We start from the raw sequence: 22584 nt of genomic DNA, 5'->3' as shown, positions 1-22584 counted from the left end.
TTACACCAGTGATTCTAACAGAAAATACCACTGTATGACATCAGTTACTAAATAATGCTTTAAGTAGTAATCACTGTTTCTCACTTTTGTTTTAGGTTTCTTTGTTGTCCGAATAGAAGTTTTCACTTCTTAAAATGTCTCCCTTTTGAAAACACCTTTTCACTTGGAGAAAGCAAGCCCCAAACACTTTCTCTACAAAGATATTTTAATATTTTCTAAAATTGCCTCCAGCAGAGAATATCACTGGACTGATAAATTACACCTGAGAAGATTTCATAGGCATTAGGGCTGGAAGGGACCTTGGAAGATTCAGCCCAGCCCTCTGCCCCAGGGGCAGGAAGTCAGCTGGGGTCACAGGATTCCAGCAAGATAAGCATCCAATTAACTCTTGAAGGAATCCAGAGTAGGTGCTTGCACTACCCCTGACGGCAGTCTGTTCCAGGCCTTGGGCGGGCTTGGACTGTAAAGAAGTTCTTCCTTATGTCCAGCCTGAAACAGTCTTGGAGAAGTTTGTGACCGTTTGACCTGGTCATCCCACGGGGCGCTCTGGTGACCAGGTGTCGCCCCAGATCCTGATGTATATCCCTTATATACTTATAGGCAGCTACCAGGTCCCCACTCATGCAAGAGACTAGAATATATTGTTCTCACTTACAGAAGGAAAAAAACCCTCAGGCACAAAAAAGGTTGAGATCAAACACTGAGGCCATAAACAGATGTTACAGCCTTTCTCCCAGTAGAAAAAGAGAATGTATAGCTGTTCAAAAGATTTCTTGCAGATGGTTACTGGCTCTCCTGCAAGAATTTAGATCAGTTACCTATGAGGAAGATCTCCCTTCTCCCAGTCTAATGACTGAACTCTTCTCTCAGTTGTGAAAGACAATCAACATCCTCACAGTCCTTCACTCCTCCTCCCTCCAAGGAGAGGAAGGAGAGCACCAGCTCCAAGACAGCCTGCCCATGGGTCAAATCATAAGGGAGCCCTGAGGGGAGACTTCCCTGAAAAATTCTGCCCTCCTTCTGTCAAGTCAGCTAACTGCCAGGGGTGATCCTCCCAGATCAGGTTCCCACTGCAAAACAGCTCCCCATTAAATCAATGAACTGATGGGAGAAGGGGCCTTCTGCAACATGGACTCTTCCAGAAGGGGCTCCTGCCGTGGCATCCTCACTGCTGTGGACTGACCTGGGGCACTATGGGGTAAGGAAGGCTGCTGTGCTATGGTGGCAAGGCTCACCAAAGGTAGGGGCAAATCTTGCTGCCAGAGCAGAATGCCCCTACCTCACTCTGTGCCACTGTGTGTTTCCAGGGGCAAGGAGAGGAGCTTTTCTCCCATGGTGGGAACCCTTCCTGGGCTGTCTGTAGTAGCTGCCAACTCACAGCTTATCCTCTTAGGCAGGGGTGAGGGCAGGCGGCAATGGGCTCCTCCTAAAAAGGCAGCCCTCTATCACCCCCTGCCTTGAGAAAATGCTTGTTAAGCTCTCCAGCCAGGGTGCTGGAATACATGTATGCTCCAGCTCCCTGAAGAAATTCAGAGAAATACTTAGGTGGTAGAAATGAGTGCCCGTCTGTGGCCTAAGTTTAAAGACAATGCATGCCAACCTTTTTGGCAAGCATGTCACAATTTAGCCATGCACCCTTCCCAAGTGCCACTCTATTCCCTTTACCCTTGCCCAATCTGCTGCACTGCTTTCTGCCCTATCTACCACCATGCTCTTGCATCTTCCCTGATCTGAGGTGTGTCATAGGCTGCCTGTGCCACTTGTGGTTCATGCACCACAGGTTGACCACCCCTAGTTTAAGAGACGGGAGAAAACTTCCCAAAATGAATCTTAGGCAGCCTTGCAGTCAAGACAAAGGAAAAAGGTACATCGCTATTTCTACCTGGCCAGGAAGTTCATTCCCAGTCTATGTCCATTCCCACATGCTCGTTTATATCAATCCACTCTACCACTAGATTGCCAGTCCAACCACTTGGACTCTACATTGTTTGGAGATCACTCAGTAAACCACAACTGACTATTAATTAGGAACGTAAGTATAGTTTTTAAAAATTATCTGTTTAACCTCCTCTAAGTATATTGGTTAAACGGTTAACTGCCGACACAGCAGCTCAGACGCACTTAATGCTGGGAACCATGCCTGAGGTCCTTTGACAGGAGGGGGGTGAGGGAAGGCAGCAGTGGCAAGCCCAGCCAGACAACACAGCCCATGTGAAACCGCAGCCTGGGAGGGAAGTTGCACCTGTGAATGAGCAGCTAATTGCTTAACTGAAGACTTATTAGGCCACCTGTTTTCCTCTTTAACCTCAAAAGTTACAGGTACTAGTCACTCCCTCACTCCTCCTTGGTCTTCCCTCCCTACTGCCCTGCTGTCTTCCAATTCCTGCATGGCTTCCATCTCCACTCTCCCCCTACCAGACTGCACCCCACTCTATGCTAAACAATAATCAGTAAGCTAACCACTTATCAGTTAAATGGATTAGTTGTTTAACCTTTCACATTGTTACTAATTTCCTTTCAATCTTAAATATTATCCAACTGGTTTGTCTACACCTTTCACTGAAAAATTTGTATTGGAAGCTAAAAGTTTTCATAAATAATGTGGAGCACACCACTGAAATCTTTAAAACTAGATTCAAAAACTTAATTTAACTGCTTATTACAGAAGGTCCAATGAAATTTAGTAGTGAAAGAGGACCAGTTACAGTCACTTTTCAGCAATTTCTGTTAAATTCAGTGGCTCTGCATACTTGTAGTTACCCCTGACAAGTCACAGAAGGGCTGAAAGAACAGTCTATAAAGAAAACCTGAACACCTGTGCATCACTTATGGGGTGGGGGTAAGAAAAAAAAATCTTGTCAAAAGAAATTTTAAAATGAAGTTAAAAATTTAGCTGGTAAAGTAAATGAATCTGTCACCAATTATATTAATTAGAAATTGTTGTAGCACATATAAAGTGGACTGAAAAATGGCTAGCTCGATAGCAGACAGTCTCTTTTTATAATCAGACAGGGTTTTCTCTAGTATTTCTATAAATCTATTTTGACCGATTTAAAATCCTACTGACTACCTGAAAAATGCTAGGTAGATGATATAAACTGGGGAAATCAGTAAATAAGGACAAGTCAGATCTATTTTGCAACCTGGGTAAACTTTGAAAACTGGACTCAGTTAAACAAAAAAGAAGAAGTCAGTCATAATAGCCAAATGTAAATTTATATTTATGAACAAAAAGATGCTAGGCTGATGGACAACTGCAAGCAGGAACTTACAAGTCTGGTGGATAACCAACTGCATGTCATATCCAAGTACAACAGAATGGCTAAGAGCGGGCTATTTAATTCTTGGAGTTTGGGGAAATAAAAGGCTGCTGACAGATGTGAAAAAAGTTCTTTTCTTTAAAAACTCAGTGCACCTCCCTCACCAAACCCAGCACATGCTCAAAAGAGGCATCACTTTAGTTTGACCTGGCTCACCCAACATCTATTATAGATCGGATGTATCAGCAGGGTTTTATTGGTGCTTTTATCTAATAGATAATTGAATCAGCTATTAGATAAAAAAGTGCCAAAATGCCCTGCTGAAGTGAAAGAACACACTGCCTCTTCCGGTAAAGCATGGGGTTTCCCCCTCCCCCCCACATCCATCAGCAACAAAAAAAGTTGGAAAGCTCTCTAGTCTCTTCTCTATAGCATACAAAGAAATAACATCCAGGTACTGGATCCTGAAGCTAGATATATCCAGGATTGTTTAGACTGAATAATTAGTACTTTATTAATTGAACCATTTAGTAGGGATGTGGTGGATTCATCACAAAATCTTTAAAATCAGAAGCGGATGTCTAAAAAGATATTCTTTGTTTGAGCTACAAGTTATGGGTTTAAATGTTGAAAATATTAAAGGAAATGCCATGATCTGTACAGTGTAAGAGATAAGGCTAGATGACAAGGTCCATTCTGGCTTTAAAATCTATGTGGCCGCAGCACAAAATGCTCTGCTTGTACCCCAAAATATTCTCATGTACCTTTGTTGGTATTCAATTATTTGTGCCACCTTTTGCTGTCAGTGAGGTACAAAAAGAGTAGAGCAAGGGCCAGATTTTGGACAAGTAGGTCCTCACACTTATAAACGAAGACTTCAGGCCTATGAAATATGCATTGGTCACACAAGTCATTTTTAAAAAAAAATTAGGAAGCAGATCTGTGGGGGACTGAATTTTTATAACTGGAGGAAGTTTAATTTAAAAAGCATCTTTAGGAAAGAATTTTGCCAAGTTTTACCTAACATGCTGCTGACCAAACCTATATGCTATGCTGTGCATACATCGCATCTTACAAGCATATGTAGTTCCCAGAAACGTGGCATATGACTCAGTAAAACAAACAAAAAAAGCCTTAATAAAAAAAAGGCCATTTTTAAGCAAGGAAAGTGTCCAGTCTAGAACTTTACACAAACCCCAAAGAAATCAATGCTAAGTTACTTTTTAAAGTTTAAGATTTTTTTTACTTTTAAGGACCGGATCTTATATGCACAAGCTATATGTTTCTATTGACATAGGGTCAACACAGACCATATAAGCTTTACCCACTGCTACAAGGAACTTACCTGCTCCAGCTTCAAGGTTTACACTTTTTTTTTTAAAAGCATAAGTATGAGGAACCAAGATCTACAGACGGGAAGGGATGCAAAATCATATACCAACAAACATTTTGCATAATATCCCAAAGTAATCAAATGCGTCATTACATATTAAAACTAATTTATGCACAAAGTTTCTCATATTTTGTATACACACATACTTTTACTGTTCAAGGTGTCAATTCCACTTTTACATTAGCTGGACCCTATGGCATTGATCTTAAATACTTACACTAAAGTATTCAAGACTATTTACATTTTTATTACCCAACAATAGAATAAACTAGACCTATAGCTCAACATTTTTGATCAGTTAAAAGGTTTATGTAGTCAATAACCTTAATCCCTACAAAGACTTGGTTGAAAGCATTTTACTGTTAAAAGCATTGTGTTGTTAACACTTATTCATGTCAGCAGGTTCTATTTTGTACCAGCTGGTGAATTACAAGTCTTCGCATTTTTTTCTTTTTATTTTATGGGGGTTAAGAGTCTGAGAATACACGGAAAGCAATAAAAGGCAGATTGTTTAACAGTACATACAACTGCCAACAGCTGTCCTTTTCTTAGACCTCACAGATCCTTAGTATTTCACTTAAAACCTAAATGCCCATTTCTCAAGCTCAGTTTTTATTTCATAAGCTCTGTGACAAATATAACAAATGAACTAAACCCACTGTTCCACACCAATTGCACTTCCATCTGAACATTATTTAGTTTTTCTTTCTATATGAAGATCAGAACCTGCTTTCTTCCTCAACACTGTTCTGCTGGTGAGGGTAAGAGGGGGAAAGACAGTAGGTATCTCTTTAAGAAAATGAGAGTTTAAACAATTCTGAAAAAGTACCTCTTGTGACCAACTACAAGGGCTTCACCTACTAATAGTTATTTTGTTTTTAAAATATACAAGCATAAGGCTCAGAGAAAACCACTGCATACACTACTAATGGTGACAAATGCAGCTGTATATTACATAAGAACAACATTCAAATTAATAATAAAATTTGTTGTTTAACAGTTTTCCTTCAGGAGCGTTCTGTTACCCTACTTGCCAAATACCATTTTTACCTGACAAATGAGAGAAGTGGGGTATATAGTACATATTACAAGACCTGTATTGTACACCAACAGTTCTGCACTACGTTGTCAAAATAGAGATTGAACAAGACGAATGAAAAATTGACTAGGACTACCTTAATATGGGTAAATAAAGTCCTTCATTTGATTTCATGCTAGTCCTAACATGGAGCTCCATATTTCTACCAATATTGATGTAGGTCCCAGAACAGAAGTCACAAGCTAGTCAGGGTGATGCATTTCATGCTGTGGATTCATATGGTCTCATCTTGAAGGACAAAGAAGGTGCATTTTTTCAAGCATTTTAGCTCCACCGAGCTCAATTTAATTGAAGACATAACACATTTGAAGCTACTTTAGCTGCCTAAAGTCCCAGACTGGGAGAGCCTACAGAGCAGTGTTAAGCTTCACAGGGCACCTTAACTCTGAGTTTCCTAGATTTGTGTTAATTACAATATTCTTGTAATACCTTTACCCTAAACTAAAACAAAAACAGAGCGCTGTAGGTAAGAAGTGGATCCAAGGAGGGTACAGTGGCACACTACCTGTGCAAGGAGCTCTCTGGGCTCATCAGCAGGTTTTCACAGGCTCTTTGTCAGAGCCACTGCTTTTACACAGCTCTGGAGTCCAGGGGCAGCACTGCTACTATTAATCCCTCTATTTCCCCTGTCCCCAAATTTGGCACAGGGAGGTGGCAGGAAGGAGTGGGGTAAGTAACAGAAGTGCTCAGCCCCTACAGTAGAGCTACACAAAAGCAGTGGCTCCAGCTGTGCCACATATGATGAGCTCCCGGTTGGTCAGGTCAAGCTCTTGCTTAAAGGATGCAACCGCATGCCCTCCCAAACACTCTTCTCCAGGTTCTACCCATGCTACTGATTAACCTCTGTAAATATGAAGATCTGTACCAATAACCTTATCTTTCTTCTCTCCCTCCAAATCACCCTACCCCAGAACTATTAGTATGTGTTTGCATCACGGAAGTGCTAAAGGAGCCCAGTCACTGAGTTTTAATATCTTGCACTTAGGAGTTCACCCTTTGTTCCTAACTTAATCCCATGTCCCAAGCAGTGATACCTGTGCATCAATTTATGTTCCTCTCAGCTAAACATTCACTAATATCAGATGTCTGTTCTAGGACTAAATGCCAGGGAAACATTCAGTAACAACCTCAGAATTACTACTGTTATAATTAAAACCCTGCAAGTGTCAACTGTATGAGTAATCTTTATCTAGCCAGTTCTATAGCACTATTTCTCAATATCAGAGCATTCTTTTAAACCAGGGCTGCACAAGTGCAGCACGCCCAGGCACGGCTCTCCCAATTGCTCCAGCTACTGCTACCTCCAGAGCCTCTGGGCTTCCCCTCCCTCCTCGTTTCTTATCCCTGCCTCCGGGTTCAGGGCTGCAAGTATCAGGGAGCTCAGGGCCCTGGGATTCAGATGACCCCATAAGGCAGTACAGCCTGCATGGCAGCAGAAACTCCAGGTGACTTGTGCAGCCAGGATGGGGGAGGCATTGAGGAGAAACCACGTGGTGCCCAGGGGGGAGGGACACGACAACTGCATAGTGTGTGCCTTGAAGGCACAGGAATTGAGTGGATGCAGGCCCCTGGCCTTTAAAGAAATTGGGGAGCCCAATTTTAAAGACCACCAGTCACTTCATAGTTGGCAGAATTTAAAGAATAAAAATCAGCAGTCATATGGACAAATATGATCTGTTGGAGAAAGGTCAGCATGGTCTTTATGAAAGGAAATCTTGCCTCACCAATCTACTAGAGTTCTTTGAGGGTATTAACAAGCACATGGATAAAGGGGGGCAGTTAATATAATCTACTTGGACATTCAAAAAGCTTCCACAAGATTCCTCAACGGCTTTAAAAATGGAGTTGCCCCAGAATTGAGGCAGGTTCTTGCATGGATCAAGGACTGGCCAAGGCCAAGGGATAGGAAACAAAAGGATAGGGCTAAATGGTCACTTTTCAGGATGCAGGGAAGTCTAAAGTGGGGTTCCACAGGGATTTGTGATGGGCCCAATTTATTCACCATTTTCATCAATGATTTGGAAGTGGGGATGCACAGTGAAATCTCCAAGTTTGCAGATGACACCAAATTATTTTAGGTGGTCAAGTTCCAAACTCATGTAAAGAACCTACAGAAAAGATCTAACCAAACTAAAGTGAATGGGAAAGAGAGAGGCAGATGAACTTCAAAAGCCAACAAATGCAAGGTAATGCAAATGGGGAAAAACAACCTCAACTATATGTACACAATACGGGGTTCTGAAATAGCTGTTATGACTGAGGGCAGAAGACGACCGTGGAGTTGCTGGAGAGAGATCTCTAAAAACATCAGTCCAATGTGCCGTTACAACCCGAAAAGCTAATACAACATTAGGCATCATTAAGAAGGAAGATGAAGAACATCGTCATGCCATTATACAAAGCCATGGTGCACCTATACCTTGAATACTGTAGACAGTTCTGATCTCTGTACCTCAAAAAGGATGTAGTAGAATTGGAAACGGTACATGAAGGGCAACCAAAACGATCAGGAAGATAGAGCAGTTACCATACCAGGAGAAACTATAAAGGCCAGGGCTCTTCAGTTTAGAAAAGGACAAGGCTGAAGGGCAGGGGGAGGAGGGATATGACCATAATCTATAAAATCATGAAGAATGTAGACCAAGTGAACAGGAACTTATTTATCAAGTCCCAGAATACTACAACTAGGGGGCATCCACTGAACTGAACATGATAACAGTGTATATATCTATTTAAAAAACCCAAACAAAAAAGCTGACAAGCAAATGTACTTTTTTATGCAACATATAGTTAATTTGTGGAATTCATTGCCAGAGGATATTGAAGAGGCACACAGCATAGCCAGGTTAAAAAAAAAGACTAGATAAATGAATGGATGATAGGTCCATTAATAGATTTTGAACAGAACAGTTGAAGATGTTCCCTCTGGCACCCCTAACACAAGAAACAGTAGATGCAAGGGAGGGTAATGAGACCAATCTTGTCCCAATAGTTGACCACCTTCATAGTCAGAAAGTTCTTCCTGCACCATGGATTTGTATAATGGCATAATGATGATGCCATTCTCCATTTCTTTATTCATGATGCCCAACATTGCACTGTCTTTTTTGGGTTCCTCAGTCATAGCTTAGATAAATCACTCTAGAGAGATCTAGTTCAGTATTTTCCCTCTAAAGCACAGATACTGGGCACAGATACTATTGGTATGACCCAGTAAAGCATGTTCTTATATTCATAAAATTATTTTATAATAAGATCCTAGGAAAGCAGGGCTAGAATGGACCTCATGAGGTCATCAAGCCCAGCCTCCTGCTCAGGGCAGGATTCATCGCTGAATGAGCCATCCCAGTCAAGAATTTTTCTAATTCGCTCTTGAAAAGACAACATCTACATCATCCCAGTGCTTGATCACCCTCCTAGTCAAAAAGTTCTTCCTAATCTCTAAGCTAAATTTCTTCTGATATAGCGCAAGGCTATAACTTTCTTTCAGTGGCTACAAGGGAAAGGACTAGGAGCAACCTCCCTCCTCTATATTTAAAAAAATCTTCCCTTCAGGTATTTAAAAGACTTATCAAATCCCTTCTCAGTCTTTTCTTCTCCAGATTAAATACTAGTTCTTACAGCCTTTCCTCTTAAATCATTATTTATAGGCCTCTAGTCCAATAGACTCTCCCATTTGTCACTGTGGAGCCCACAACTGGACACAGTACTGACAGTGGTTCAGATGTTTGCATACCTTAAGAGTCCATGCAAAGCTGAGGCACACCACACTGAAGTAAATGGAAAGCCATCTCCTTGGCTTTTTTTTTTTATTTTATTTTTTTTGACAGGCACTAACATTGTTACTTAAAGAGACAGCTTTTAAAGTCCACTGCACCCATAAAATTAAAAGGTCTCTAAAGGACCAGCTACCTGTTCGGTGATCCTCATGTGGAAGTCATGAAAGTCACTGTAGCGACGGTAAGTTTTCCATGTCTCTTCACTGTTTGGAAGTCGCCGATGTACAGTGATGGCATACAGTGCATATGTCTTTCCATGGTCATTACATACTCCTGCCACAGCATATGGGTCATAGTCAGCATAGACTGGTAATTTAAAACAAATGAAAGGGAAAAAAAAACACAAGGAAGGAAGGAAGGAAGACGAAAGCACAGACATGAAATGAAGAAAATGTCTGAAGTGACAGACTCAGACAAAAACGGATGCTCAAGGAGTATAAGCCTTCTTGTAATTGAAAATCTGCAGTATCATCCAGACTCACATACTAGTGTCTGGCACAAGTAGGAAGTTTTACTAACAAATTTCTGCCGGCTAACGTTTCCCCTCTAGTTTTGGGGCAAGCAAAAGACTCTTGTGAATGTTTTAACTGATTTGATCGACACAAACTGTATGGCCAGTCCAGGAAAAGCATCTAACTACCATAACCAAGATGACACATCCTAGTGGTAGCCTACCTAAATTGCCACAAAACTTCTAACTTTTGCAACAAGTCTTTACTATTTATATTTGCATTACATACCACTAGGATCATACCCTTAAATCATGAACCAGGATCCCCCTGCACTAGGTTAATTATATGTAGGAAACAACAATTATACTTGTTCCAAAGAGCTCTCAAACTAAACATAAATGAGATAGATGAACAACTGAGTACACGCAGGAACAATGAAACAATCAGTCAGTCAACAAGAGAGGCAGAGGTATTAGGACACTAGCCTATCCATGTCTAGGCATCATGGCAGAGAGCTTTGAGTAAAACAATATTAGTTTTCAAGCGGTTTACAGAGAAGGCCACAAATGAAACGGTCTTCACTGGAGACAATTTAAGATGCTTACTTTTAAAACTAAAGTACAAGATGTAAACTAATATGATTAGCTAATCCCAAGACTAGAAGAGATGAGTAGACAGGTGGAAAGGAAGCCAAAATGAATTCTTGAAAGCAATAGCTTACATCTGATGCACTACAGAATGGAGGAAACAGTAGATAGATGCAAAGAAAGGGGAGACATGTCCAAAACAACTAGGAAAACCACTTTTGCAGCAGCAACCTGAAGTGTGTAGGACTCCTGTTCTTAAAAAAACAGCCTCATCTTCCACACCAGCCCAATACATTAAACACAAAAATAAGTTCTGTGCACTGAATGGAGGCAAGGACCTGGGGGCGGGGAGACAACAAAAAACAAAGAAGCCACAAACCATACACACCCCTGTGTAGAAGGGAAAAAATTAAAGTTGAATAGGTTCTCAGTACTGCTGTTGCCTCATTTTTTAGTTTTCTGCTTTGTAAACTTGGCATTCTTAAGGTAACTATAGTATAACAAGCAACACTAGTAAAGGCTTTCAAAAGTTGCGCTAAACTCAAGAAAAGCCCTTGTAAAATCTTTCTATGTAAATATCTCCAACAAAAAGCATACAGGTATCTACCATATTCACCTTACTTTACGAAGGTATGACTGACCAGGTCTGCCTGTCCATCATGAAATTATCATGTGCCTAAGAAACCACATGCACAACTCCTGAATAAAAAAGAGATACTAAGACATAGCATCTCCAGCAACACCTTGATACTAGAACAGGGGCAGGCAATTATTTCAGATGGTGGGCCGCTTACTGAATTTTGGCAAGCCATTGAGGGCCACATGACAGGAAGCCAGGGGCAGATAAATATTAATTTTCTAAATTTAAGGGCCCTGCCAGCCAGATAGAATGGCCTGACAGGCTGTATGCGGACCATGGGCGGCATTTTGCCCACCCCTGTATTAGACCAAAGTCACACACAGGGACAGAAACAAAATGAAGTAGTATTGATCACATTACTGTAGTGGCATAATGTGCTCAGATTTTATATATTTTATACCATTAGATGCAATCTTCTTTTACTTAAAATGAAGTAGCAAAAGATTAAGTCCCTTCCACAGTAGTGAAAGTCACTTAATCTTTCTATAGAAAAGGTAGATGAAAGTGTTATAATAAAGAAGAAAAACAGTGAAGAACAACATTTGGTTGACTGAAGAACAAAGGGAGATGACAGCTACACTTGGACAAATTACATTTTTAATAAATTCAACTGAAAGCTATAAACCTGCTGTAGGCTAAACTACTGAATTCAAATTAAGGAGTTCTCAGTTCATTTGGTAGACCTTTAAGACAAGCATTAACATTAACATTTCTCATTTCAGGGTTTACAGGAAGGCTACAACAGAAGTTTGATGAGGGTTCCTCTGCATTACAGTAACCCTATACCACAAGTACAAACTTCATAAAGATGAAGTGAAGAACAGATAGGTAAAAAAGCATTAGGATTTGGAGAGGCCTGTAACATTAGAAATATTTAAGATAAAAGTTATATACATCACATAGCAGAACCTTTGAGAGATTAAAAACAACATCTTGGAAGAACACAAAACTCACCACAGAAAAATCACTTACCAGTATCAGAGATGTGTGCATGTAGTTGTACTAACTCTTCAGAAGAGAGAGTTGAAAGATCATCTAAGGACTGAAGGAAAGAAGAGCATAAGATCATAGATGTTACACTTAAAAACAAAAAAAAACAAAACACAAACCCCCCTCCACCATTACTTTATTTTAACCTCCTAATTCAGAGTACTGAAGAGTAGACCATTCTATATTGAAATACAATTTATCTTGAAATATTTGCAGTATTTCGCTCCTACAAATTCTCATCATATTGAAAGTACAGTGGTCCATATTTTAGAAGTTTATCTTTAAGTAGTTTATGTAAGAACTTTTTTTCTTATTTGGTAATCATGAAGAATCTTTACTATAAAACGCATTACAAAGTATTTTATTGTAGTATTGAAAATATCACTTCAAAATACTGCTCATCTTTTGGTTAGATTAGTCAGTTTCTCCTGTAAAAAACTGCAACACACGATAAATATATTGATACAAAACTAAAATGTTCTATTTGTACTCAGAAGGGGAGTTCACATTGCTAGGGTTTTGGAGGTTTTTTTCCCCCCCCTTCGAGGCCAAGACTTTTCCATCTAAATATGTAATTGTGAATTTAAAAATATACCATTGTAAATATTGAACCACCATTTAAGATTACACTTGTGGTCACATTTAGCTGCAAAAGAGGCAAAGGTGTCAAAATACAAAAAGTTTTGTTTTGTTTTTTTAAAAAAAGGGAGGATGAACACCAGAAATCTAAAGTTATTCCAATGAAGTTTTAAATATGTTAGAAGGACTTCCATTCACTGAAGTTTTTTCGGACATTAAGATTTCATAACTTAAAAACTGGACATACCTAACAAGTGTGCTGTGTCAGTGGGCATACTACCCACCACAGAGTATGATTAACAGTGGTGTGATAGCCAGAACCAGAGGGATTAATAAGCAATAATGTGTGCTTCTTGGAGGCATTTGGTATTTTGCCTAAATAGGTAATATTAGTTAATATAAGCTTTTAAGTTTGTAAACTGCAAATGTAACTTGTCTGTCATAAGTTTAACCAAACTGGTAAATTAACTGTTCATGGAACTGACTGGGCCCCATAGGCAAAGCTGTAGCTGTGAGTTTGATTAGCTGGCCTAGCGGTTTTTTGCTCAGGGTTCAGCCTTAGCGATAAAAACTGGATCTAACTGCTAGGCACACCCAAACACATTCCAGGAAAGCATATCCCAAGAAATCATATTCAACTGAAGCCTAAAAGGGGTTGGGATTTAGGCGAAGCGATGTCAATTTCAAACCTAAAAGGTGCTGCATCATAATTTGCTTATTGGATAAACTTGAGTCTGGGTAGTAACCTTTTATGATAATTTTAACACCTTTCAATCCCATAGGGTAACAGCTATAGGGCAATATTGTGAGTGGCCCTTAGGCCAACAGATTAACATAAGACTAGGTATAAAAAACACATGCATCAGATGACCAGCAGGAAGGAGGGAACAGAACAGTCATTTCTGTCCCACGCCCAGACCCCAGGCTCCCAGTGTGAGTTATGATTGGATCCTGAGCAAGGGACCTTCCCCGGTAACCCCTCTGACAGCATGGATCATCAGGGACGCCTGACTTCGCTGGAATCACTTGGCGTGCACCTGGCATTGAGGGACTATCCATAAGTTGCCAACCCATGTCTATCTGTTGTTTTGAACAGCCCAGTGTGGCTAATACCCTCACAGTGCCCAGTTGGCCTGTGACAGATTGATCTATCTGTATGTTATTATTATCTGTTGTTATTGTTTTACTATTAGCTCTTTTATACTGCCTTATCTGCTTATCGCATTTATCTTTCTGTTAATTGTCGTGTGTGTGTAAGCTATAATAAATTTGCCTTCATTCCACTCCCAACTTTTTCCTCCTCGATCCAAAACTGAATCAAACAGCCCAGTTGGCCTGTGATAAAATTGATACACTCACAGTGCCCAGCTGGCCCGTGACAAGTGGTAAACAATTAATGCCAGTCAACTAAACCCAATACACTATATACACTGAGATAGAAAAAAAACCCCTCTTGTTTATTACAGGTTTATTACTAAGACAAGGGTTTTCAATCTGGATGGGTTTTTTTGTTTTTTTAAAAAAGTATACCCCTTCTGGTGGCAGTGGCCGAACGTAGAACAGAAGGGGAGCTCACATGAGGCTGCTGCCACCACCCACCACCCCATACCGCTGCTGCCATCACCCACCGCCCCACTTTCCCATGGCCACTCACACGTGCAGCTCCACAGGCTGTTGACAAGCCTTGTGTCTAGCCAATTGTGCACCACCTGTGGTGGGCGCGAGCCAGCCTCCCTCCCCCCATCCAGCCCACAGGGGGCACCGCTGCCCTCAACCCCCCCCCCCCCCCAGTTGCAGGCACAGAAACACTCCCTCCCAACTCAGCTCCCTCCCACACTCCATTCAGACCCTCTGGATCCTCACTGCCCTCATGGCTCTGCAAGCAGAGGGTGGTTGCGGAACCTCCTCGTCATTGGCGATCGGCCAAGGGCAGCGGCCCAGTGGCCAAACAGGAGAGCAAGCTGGGGTGGGGGACGGGGAGCTGCCCTGGTGTGCTGTGTGGGGCCAGCAGTGCCCGGCATACCCGGCGGAGGGGGAGGAGCAAGAGGCGAAGTGTGGGAATGTGCCGGGGGAGATGCCACCACCACACCCCAGGGCACACTCCATCCCCACCAACCTGCGCATAACCCCTATGATCTTTCCAAGTGCCCGTAGGAGTACGCATACTTCCGGTTGACACCCCTCATTTTAAGAGATAATAGGATGCAATTATAAAAGTAGTTTTACAATTTTGTTTAGTTTTGGGCAGGGGCTTGAGTGAATTTGCCAAAATACAGATTAATCCAAATTCAAAAACAAACCAACCAGCCACATAACATCTTACCACCAAGACTTAATGCACTGCATTGAGTAACAAATATTACAAGATCACACACCTTAAAAGTAACCCTTTTCCTATTCGTAGGCTGTTCTGCTTTATGTAACTTAATGACACAAGGGAGTTGTTGCTATGTGAGTAGGCTTCTACTCTAGACATGGAGCTCAGCCAGAAGAAATAAATCCACTAGTAGTATCCAAGCACCTGCATAAGCACTTCTGCAAACCCAGAATAGCATTGAAAATTAGAAAACCAAGAAGTTTCTTCATACAAAGCTAGCTAGAAGAAACATATATGTGTCTTTCATATAAAAGCACAGATTGGTGGTAAGGTTTTATTTTACTCTTGTAAGCACATCCTTTTTACAATAAGGTTATCAAATGTGGAAAACAGAGTATTTATTGCATAGAGTGCACTTTTCAGGACATAGTTTTATTAGATATTTTAGGATATTGTGCATGTACATACACATGACTATAAATAAATCCACAGTATGGTATTGGGATTGTCACAGTAGTTATGGTTTGGGAAACTATGGTTAAGCACAGCAAAAATTTAACAAAGACTAGTAACCACCACACTGTCTAAATCACCAAGTATCAAGGTATCAAACTTTGTATTTATTTGGCTGTCAAAAGCTTTTTATTAAAAGGTGTTACAACCTGCAAGTTATGTGCAAGGTAAGAAAAAATTAAACCAAATGTTTCTCTGCATCTTAACTTCATGAATTTGACAGCATTTTTGGCTATAGCACAGAGGTTCCTAAACCCTTTCTTATCAAGTATCCCCTTCCAGATTTGCCAGCATTCCCCTACTTATGTACATTTTATATTTTAACCCCTTAAATCCCAATTGTTAAAAGTCAAATTAAATGCACCCTTACACAATTTCTCCCAGTACCGCCCAGAGATGGTCTTACATACCCCAAAGGGTATGTGTACCAGTTTGGGACCCCCTGGGATAGCGCATTTCATTGCAGAAGCTGATTATGCATCTTCCCCCTGTATCTGTGTTTTCATATATCATCAGGTGAGAAAGAGGAAAGTGATTAAGAACTGTGAAATTGCCAAAATTAGCAAAAGAATGTTCTTTTGGGATTGGGGGGGGGGGGGGGGAAAATGGTATAGGTTGATTATTTACTAGCTTAAAGTCAACTACATTAAATTCAGCATCTTGATGAGAAATATTAGTATCCCTATGCTTCCAGAACCAAAAAGTGTCTTAATTACCTGGAATCCCAATGCAGAGGAACTAGCTAGCAATTATGGAATGCTTAAAGAGTATAAATCAAGAACATTTTTCCAAGACATGTAATGTTATTTAAACTTAATCTCAAGCTCTTTAGGAGTTGCTTACAACTGTCACAAATGACAAAATTCAGTTTGTATAACTTTGGCCTCATCCACATGTAATTTTGAAGAACAGAGGAAGGTAATATGAGGCATGCTGATTTTTCATTTTTAAATGGTTAAGGTTTAAAGCTGCACAGAGTGTTGGGTCATTAGAAGTTAAGTGCTAGAGAAAGCAGATAAGGTAGAAGAGGGCAGAGTAAGGTAACCCTGTAGAAGAGGGCAAGATAAGTTAATGAACAAAACTATGACCATCACACATTTACCAATATAGAAACATAAACAGTTACATAAATTAAGCTGTAAAATTTAGAATCTTTTCATGTACGGTATAACTAAGTTAAATATTTCTTGCTTTAAATAACTGCTTCAAAAACTTGAATATTCGGCTACAACCTACACCCTGAATATTCAAGATGCATTATGACTGATGCATGTTGAAGACTGATACGGATGCATGTTGAGCAATATTTTTAAATATAGTCAGGAACCTGGACTCATTTACCCAACTTGAACAAAATAATATATATACACATCTTGAAATATGTAAAAAAAACAAAACAAAAAAAAACAACACTCTATGATGCCTTACTTTCATAGAGAGATTTTTCCGATTATTCTTTTTGGACTTTACGGTATATCCTCAAGCAAAGAGGCATATAATTTTCATTTTAGTGTTTATAATCTATTTGGATAGATATTTTATGCAAAAACATTTTCTTCCGAGTAAGAGTTTATATAAATGCATCCCATTTTCATATGAAATATTTTTTGAAAAAATATTTCTATATAGGATCTAGATTTACTTTTTAGCATTCTACCTATGGTTCAAAAAAGCAAACAAAAACTGCTCAGTTCAGTCCAACAGCTCAGACAACTTGCGATTTTACTGTAGCTGCATTTTTGAAAATAGATCCCTCATATCCACATACCTGAAGCTGTTTAATAAAAGTTCCATAGCATGGGGAAAAAAAATCCATAGCACTTACCAAGTTTATGCTGCCTGTTGGAGACCCATTAAATGATTCTGTGGAAGAAAAATCAATTTAGAATTCCAAAAATGTTTTCTAAACGTTGCTGTATCTAAAGGTTACACTAAAATCATGTCAGCTACACTACAAAACATTAAAGGAAAAATGGATATTGGGTGCATGCCACAAGTTGTTCAAATCTTTGCTCCCCAAGTCTCTAATCAAAATATGTATGTAAAAAAAAAAAACAACAAAAAAAAAAATGTGTGTGCAGCTGTAACTAACAAAGAATACAGTATTCATACTTCAGAGAACATCTTATTTTAAAGTTTTAACCTCATAGTACAGCAGTAAAATTGTTTAGGCATCATAGCAACTCACAAGTTAAAATGCAGGACTGAATGTAACCTTTAGATTTGACTGAAATCACACTATTATACTGATTTTTAATGGCGGAAACTTGGTTTTGTTTTTGTAAAGAGTTACCTATAGTTAGAAGAAATTATTCTTTTGGATTCTCATAGCTGATGATTCAGTCAGAGCTTCTAAAAGTTATCACAACTCAAAACTTGGTTCCTTTTGTATTTTGAATATTGAAACTTTCTGGATAACCAACTAATGTTCTAATGGAAGTCAACGCAACTATCATTTGTTGCATGATGTTGTTACCTACCTACCTTCCTGTTAACTAGCAACTGCGGGACACAAATGGGCAGCACAGAAGCAGTAACAACAGTAGCTGCTTTGGCTCCTAGAAGCAAAACAGTGCTATCTTGGTTAGCTCTTGAAGTATTTTTGACTTTACACAAAAAGATAGAGACTGCTCTCAATCATTAATATTCACACAAATTACTATCACCCCTTTCTGTTGGATAACAAGGAATAAAGATATTATGCCCATTTTGCTGATGGGCATGGGGTGCTCAGGTCACCAAAGCAACTAAGATAGTCATTCTGATCTTGGACAAGTGACTTCAATCCTAGAACTATACTGGTCTCAGGCCAGTGTCTTATACTACATCAGAGGTCAACAACCGACTGCTTGTAGTCTGGATCCAGCCCACAACTGTGGGTCTTTTGCTATGTTCAGCAGCAGTGGCATACACTGTCCCTATGCCGCTGCTGGACAGGGAGAAGCAGTGGTGGCAGCAGCAGCCGTTAAGTCCTAATGCCTACCAAGCCACCGCTGACCCAAGCTAGGTCAATTCCAGCCCACAGCCTAAACCACTGCTGAGCACTCTACTAAACTACCATTTCTACATGGGTAACAGAGCAAGGACTCTGTCCTAGGGAATAGCTCCCAAAATGCCCTGAATAATACGACTCACTTGAGCTTCTAAATGCTCATAATTCCCACTCACCTTTCAAAAGCATACAAACTCATCTAAAGACCTCCCAGTCACCACAACACATTTCAGAAGTAATGGGACCAATTCATATATGAAGAGAAACTATGCTCATCTACATAACTTTATGATCTCTCTGGCTGTAGACAGACATGTTGATTGAAGATGAGGTGGTGGACCTAAATGGGAGCCACTGATCATGACATCCACTCTATCCTGGAAAGTTTGTTATACTCTTAATATTTTAATCTTTCCATAAGGTTTTGTCATTTATTGTAGGTTGCCCTGAGCCTTTTGTGAGAAGGGCAGCATATACAATTTAACAACTAAATATATCAATAAATAGGGTAAATGTATTGTGATTTTTAGATTCAAAGTGAAGCAGTTTTAAAGTCATGATTTAGCTTCATTTGCCACAGGATAAGAGTGGACAAAAGAAAGTTGCAATAAACCATCTGACACACTTAGTACTAGCAAGTCCCTCCCTAATTTATACAGATTCAGCTTTCTATGTCCTCCAGTGTAGAAAATGTCTCATATTTGCTTAACTCAATCATAAAGCTTTGTTTTTCACACTTCATTTTGAAGTCCTATGTGAAAATGCTGTATCCCACTGACCTGTTTCCCCACATATCTATGCATCTCCTCACCACAACTTCCTGCCCTTCAAACACAGAATATGGACATAGTAATTGAATTGTTTCCAAGTGATATGCACTTGGAAACACTTCAGAAAGAAATGTTTCAGCCAGAGGATGCAAGTAGAAGGCTAGGGCACTCTTCAGTTTGCAAAGGAATAGGCTGAGGGGTATATAAGAGGTCTAATAAAAACTATGAAGAACATGGACAAAGTGAACCAGGAACTGTTATTCACCAAGTCTTAGAAGACTAAAACTAGGGGGAACCCACTGAAGTTAGACCAGTTTGATATTAACAAGAGGAAGAGCTTTTTATGCAGCACAAATTCTAGAACTCATTGCCACAAAGTTGTAGAAGCCATTAGTTTAGTCAGCTTCAAAAAAAGGGGGGGGGGGGAGGGGAAGGAGACTACAGAAATTAATGGATGATAGTTTCATTAATAACTAAAGCAGAACACAGTGAGGGATGTCTTTTTAAAGCAATATGATGGATGTCAGGGAGAGTACATCAAGGAACAGATCACTCTAGATCAGCGATTCACAGCTAGGGTGCTACAGCACCCTGGGGTGTCCTTCAGATATGCCACAGTATGTTAGCACTGTTAGATGTACAAACATGACTGACAAGATAAAAACTCAGAGATTTCGAACAGAAATCCATAGCATAAAAAAAATTTCCAACTTGTGATCTTGGAGATCTTGTGATTTTGTAACAGAAAAAAAATGCTCCAATAATTGTCTGCAGTCAAAAATGAGTTAAAAGTTAAGGATATGCTATTTTCCAAAGGGTGCCTTGAGTCTAAAAAGGTCTAGAACCACTGCTCTAGATATGCCCTGCTCATGCGCTCTCCCCTCTAAAACACCCATTTCTGCCACTGTTGGAAACAGAATACCAGCCTATGTGAAACACTGGTCTGACCTCATATGGTATATTTTGGGTTCAACCCTGGCTGGCACATTTCAAAACACTGCAGTCTCCTCTCAAGCTACCCCTCTCCACTTGCAGGAAGTGAAGGCAGAGGGGAGAACAGAAAGGAAAGATCAGAGGGTGAAGTGGTAGCAGGGGATCCCAACCCCAAACACTTCCTCTTCCCCTCACAGTGGGAAGGCTAGAGGAAATTGGTGCAAAAACAGCCCACCTACAGCACTGGTAGGGATCCTAGAGGTCTGGCAGGGAAAGCAGGGAAATATACACAAGGATAGCACACTAGAGCTGGGTGCAAGTATATCAAAAATGAAGTGTTCTAAAATAGTACCTCATTTCAAAAGGTACCCTCTTTTGGATTATTTTACCCATTTCTGGAATGCTTCAAAGGTCTTGTGCATCTGTACAGCTGGCCCTTAAAGAGCTTCAAAGGCCATTAAAGTGTTTAATAATAGTTACCTCTGTTTGTGCCCAAAGTCGTACTCCTGACATCTATAACACTTTAACAGTTTTCCTGAAGCATGTTTCCCCCAACATTACTTTAATTTCCCTTTAACTTGTACCAGAGATGAGACTCTCAGTGTGGCGTAAAAACATATGTTCATGTGTAGATATGGTTTGATTTTTTTCAGCGGGAAACATCTCTGTAACAGACAGAGGACTTCAGCTAGAGAAGCGGGAGCAATGAAGACAATATCTACACCAAATTTCTGTATACCACATTCAAAACATATTGCCCTTGCATGGAAAATTTTGTGGTATAGTACAAAAAAGAATACACCAGTCCATAAAGGAAGTGCAAGCAATTTATTATGGGGTGGTAAAAAACCCAAGTGTTTTTGCATGCATGATGTTGAGCATTATAAAATCTATATGAATTTAGGTTTCACTAGCTATTTACTGTACTTAAAGGACTGATGGCAAGGCATGCATTGAGACACTTTAAGCAGATACCTTCTACTCTATAGGCCCAAAGGAAACACCACATTATAGTCCATAAGATCAATATTTCTTTGTTACCCTTACCTCATCATACTAAGATGTATGGGGGGGGGTGTTGTTGTTGTTTTTAATTATAATCATCTTGTTTGTACCGCAAAAGAACCACAAATTGACTTCGCAGGCTGTCTGGAAAAAAACCCTGATAGCAACAAACCAAACCACCCAAAACAGAGCATTATTTAAGGGGAATTTCTGAAATCTAAAATCTATTTTGCATTATGCAGCTTACCATAAAGTAAAGATTTTGCTATAGCTAATTAGATTCTAGATCTACAAGAAATAAAAATCATGGACTGTATGCCCAATTTATCAGAAGGAAAAAAAAAGGTAGTCATCACTTTTTCCTGCTTCAGAACAGAAGAAAAAAAAAAAAAACCTAAACATAAATATAGAAGCTAGCAGAACTTCATTCAATAGCAGTTACTGGCTTTATTATTTATCTTGATATTCCCTATATTTATACAAACTGGGATCTCTGTATGCCATTGATGAGACCACACAAGCTATTTATTATATATGGGATGCATTAATACTTAGCGGTCTGCAAAGACAAAATTATTAATGAAATGGAATTGTCATATGGAAATGTTAGGAAGAACTATATTGAACAGCTTGATCAAAGTAGAGGGGATAGAACAGTTATAAAAAACTCCCAGGCAAGAAGCAGAGTAGATGTAGAGGTAAAATGAACTAGCTAGCAAATAAACATTGGTCCACTAGGTTCTATTATACTAATTTAACCATTCAGAACAGTGGAGAAATTCCAACTTGGCAATTTCAAAATGAAGAACACTGAAAAAAATATACTGTAAAGAATGTTACTGTGCTTATAAATACAAAGGAAGAAACCAAAGAGGTCTTTTCAACTTGTAATTTACAATTCTACAGATAAAATTTACCACTAGAGGGCAATAAAGCATAAAAGTACACCTTTCGCTATCACCCATTTCCAAACTTGGTATATAAACAGACAGGGGTTTTTTTTGTGTTTGTTTTGTTTGTTTGTTTTTTTACATATTTTTACCACAGTTCAAAACAAAGTATTTCATATTAGTGGGGATAAGACATGCATACCCTCCCATCAGTTTCTAAACCCTGTATCATGGTACATGAGAAAAATGGGAGAAAGATTTATATAAAGAGAAACTCAGTTGGTAGAGAAAAAACAGGTGGAAAAAGGAATTTGCCCAGACTCAAGGAGAGAAAGACAAGAAACAATGGTCTGAAGCTATGTAAAGATATGTTTGAAGATTATAT

At 39.6% G+C, this 22584-nt stretch overlaps 1 protein-coding gene across 4 annotated transcripts in view; it reads right to left on the bottom strand.

Annotated features, from left to right (window-relative positions):
• SNX13 (sorting nexin 13) overlaps positions 1–22584 on the bottom strand; it is a 151865-nt gene that overhangs the window by 19922 nt on the left and 109359 nt on the right. For all 4 annotated transcript variants that reach the window (XM_019497915.2, XM_059728943.1, XM_059728944.1 and 1 more), the window contains 3 exons: positions 17435–17472; positions 12183–12252; positions 9665–9804 (listed from right to left, as the gene is read on the bottom strand). In XM_019497915.2, the coding sequence (XP_019353460.1) occupies positions 9665–9804; positions 12183–12252; positions 17435–17472 (248 nt within the window). The remainder of the gene's footprint in view (positions 1–9664; positions 9805–12182; positions 12253–17434; positions 17473–22584) is intronic.

Source organism: Alligator mississippiensis, chromosome 5 (genome assembly GCF_030867095.1).
Source record: "Alligator mississippiensis isolate rAllMis1 chromosome 5, rAllMis1, whole genome shotgun sequence".
In the NCBI taxonomy this organism is placed as follows: domain Eukaryota; kingdom Metazoa; phylum Chordata; order Crocodylia; family Alligatoridae; genus Alligator; species Alligator mississippiensis.
This window is presented reverse-complemented; position numbering and strand designations above follow the sequence as displayed.